Source organism: Arachis ipaensis, chromosome B07 (genome assembly GCF_000816755.2).
Source record: "Arachis ipaensis cultivar K30076 chromosome B07, Araip1.1, whole genome shotgun sequence".
Classification (NCBI taxonomy): Eukaryota; Viridiplantae; Streptophyta; class Magnoliopsida; order Fabales; family Fabaceae; genus Arachis; species Arachis ipaensis.
The window spans coordinates 119,799,526-119,801,764 of record NC_029791.2 but is presented as its reverse complement, the minus strand read 5'-3'; the positions used below and the strand labels follow the sequence as shown (position 1 = coordinate 119,801,764).

The 2,239-nt window shown below is 41.0% G+C and overlaps 1 protein-coding gene across 2 annotated transcripts in view; it reads right to left on the bottom strand.

Moving 5' to 3' along the window:
- Window positions 1-2,239, bottom strand: part of LOC107606092 (oxysterol-binding protein-related protein 1C) — a gene marked incomplete in the record, with an annotated part of 6,765 nt that overhangs the window by 3,221 nt on the left and 1,305 nt on the right. For both annotated transcript variants that reach the window (XM_016308063.2, XM_016308064.2), the window contains 3 exon segments: window positions 213-312; window positions 1,451-1,807; window positions 1,918-2,239. In XM_016308063.2, coding sequence (XP_016163549.1) covers window positions 213-312; window positions 1,451-1,807; window positions 1,918-2,239 — 779 coding nt within the window.

Here is a 2,239-nt window from a genome sequence, read left to right as displayed (position 1 = left end):
CAGTGGAAAGGAGGGAACATCCGTGCATCATACAACAACTTCAAACCGATGGTACATCAACATTAACCTTGCTGCTAATGCAGAAATGTCTCAGTTCCAACCATTATCACTGAAGGAGGCCACAAGACCATAAGAAATGAGCTACGACTAAAGACTTGCCAGTTAATCAAAAGGGAGCAATAATGACAGCATGCCATTCTACAAAAACTTACCACTAGATTTTTCCTGCCTTAATGTGGAGGAAGTCTCTTGATCATTCCACTGTCTTTGGCTCTCATCAACAACTGTATTTTCCAGATCGACCTTTTCTGTCTACAATATAATGATATAAATAGAAGTTTGTTAATAAAAACGAAGAAAAAGCAAATGCAATCCTTAATATGCCCAAAAAAAAAAAAACTGCATTCAAACACAAAAGATCAAGGCTTGCCACAGTCGATCAAAAGAATTTTATAATCAAGGGGAAGCTCGTGAAAATGCTGGATTTAAACATCAATGACTACTTTCATATCTTCAATATAGGATTTAATGGGTCTAATTGTAGAAAAGGATAAAAAAATATTCATCTTATTTAGGTCCTAGCCAGCTCTTTTACCCATGAAGGAAGATATCACCACAGGTTCTGCATGATGTTGTCTGCCAGAAAAAGAACTACATTTTTCACACAGGTTTGGGGGTGAAATGAAACTTAATCTTCTAAGTTTTCTCTAATTAGTCAAGAACACTGAAATTTAGATGTATCAACTTAGCATTGGTGTGGATCATCTGCATGGCCTTTAACTTGTAAAAAAATGAGCACAACAGAACAACAGCCATAAGTCTGATGACAAATTTATATAAATTTAGCATTTAGTTGAACATGCAGGCATAATTCTGCTTTGATCCTGCCAATAAGAATAAAAGGAAAAAGAAGGAACTTTGAAACTTCATATTAACTGTCAATTAATCATAGCTTCCAACTTCGTAGACAGAATCGTACCAAACTCCTGCCTCTTGCATCTATACTAGAAATTACAGATTCCAACGATGAATACATACAAGGCATGGAATTTATTGTGTTCACTCAGTACAAGCGGAGTAAACTGACAGAATTATACTACAGTCTATGGTTACGGAGGCACTTTATCTATCTAATGAACTATAGAAACTAGAAAGTAGCCTACAAATTTTGACTTTCAGAGATGAACGTACAAAAGTATAATCCAAGGGGGGAAATGGAAAAATTACAAAATCTGTGGCGTCCCCTGACTTAATAAAGGGGATAAATAGAAATTGAAGAACCAGATTCGCATGAAAATTGAATCCCCAAAAACACGAGTTTATCACCTTCAAATTTTAGGAAATACTAACCAAATGAAATCTAAATGAAAAAGGAGAACACCAAATTCGATTGGCATCATTCATTCATCAAGTGCTGTGCATTTCTACTCTTTTTGATTGGACGGTGTACCTCTAAGTGGCGCAATGTGTCAATGAGCATTGACTGCTTCTGCTTGAGGAGCTTAAGCTGGTTCTGCAGCGCCGCAAACTCTGTCCTCATGATCTGCTCGCTATCCTGAATGGCAGCCTCACTCACCCGTTCTTCTAGAAGCCTCTGCCTCAGCTTCTCCGTCGAGACGCTCACATTGTCCACGGGCGCCATCAGCTCGCTGTTCGAAATCCTTGGGAACATGTCCTTCACCGCTTGCAGCGCCTCCATCCACACCGTCCGATCCTCCCTCGTCTCTGCCCTCAGGTGCATCCTCTTCGTTCCCGTGAACACCGAAAACCTCTTATCATCGGATTTGCTCTCTCGAATCGTCGAAACCTACACGCAAAGAAATTCACACAGAGAGATAATAATTAAAAAATAAAAATAAAACAGAGAGAATGAAAATTCAGTATGAAACCTAAACTAGAGTGAAAAATCGGAAAAACCTTGAGGTGGATTTCACCGAAGGGCTTTCGACGGTGGTGTTGGGATTGGGAATTGCGGTTGCGAGAGATCCTGCGCATGGATTCCTCGCCGATGACCTTGGAGCCCTTCTCGGTCTCGGGATTCACGACGATCTTATCAGGACCGTGAATCTTGTAGTAGGAGAGAACGCCGTCTTGGAGCACGAACCACCGTGGCCTCCATCCTTTGCCATAATTCACCCACTTGTACAGTATTCCCGAGATTCCATTTCCGACGAGGTCGTTGATCTTCACATCAACCACCACCGGCGGCGGCGGTTGCTCCCGCTGCTGTTGTTGCTGG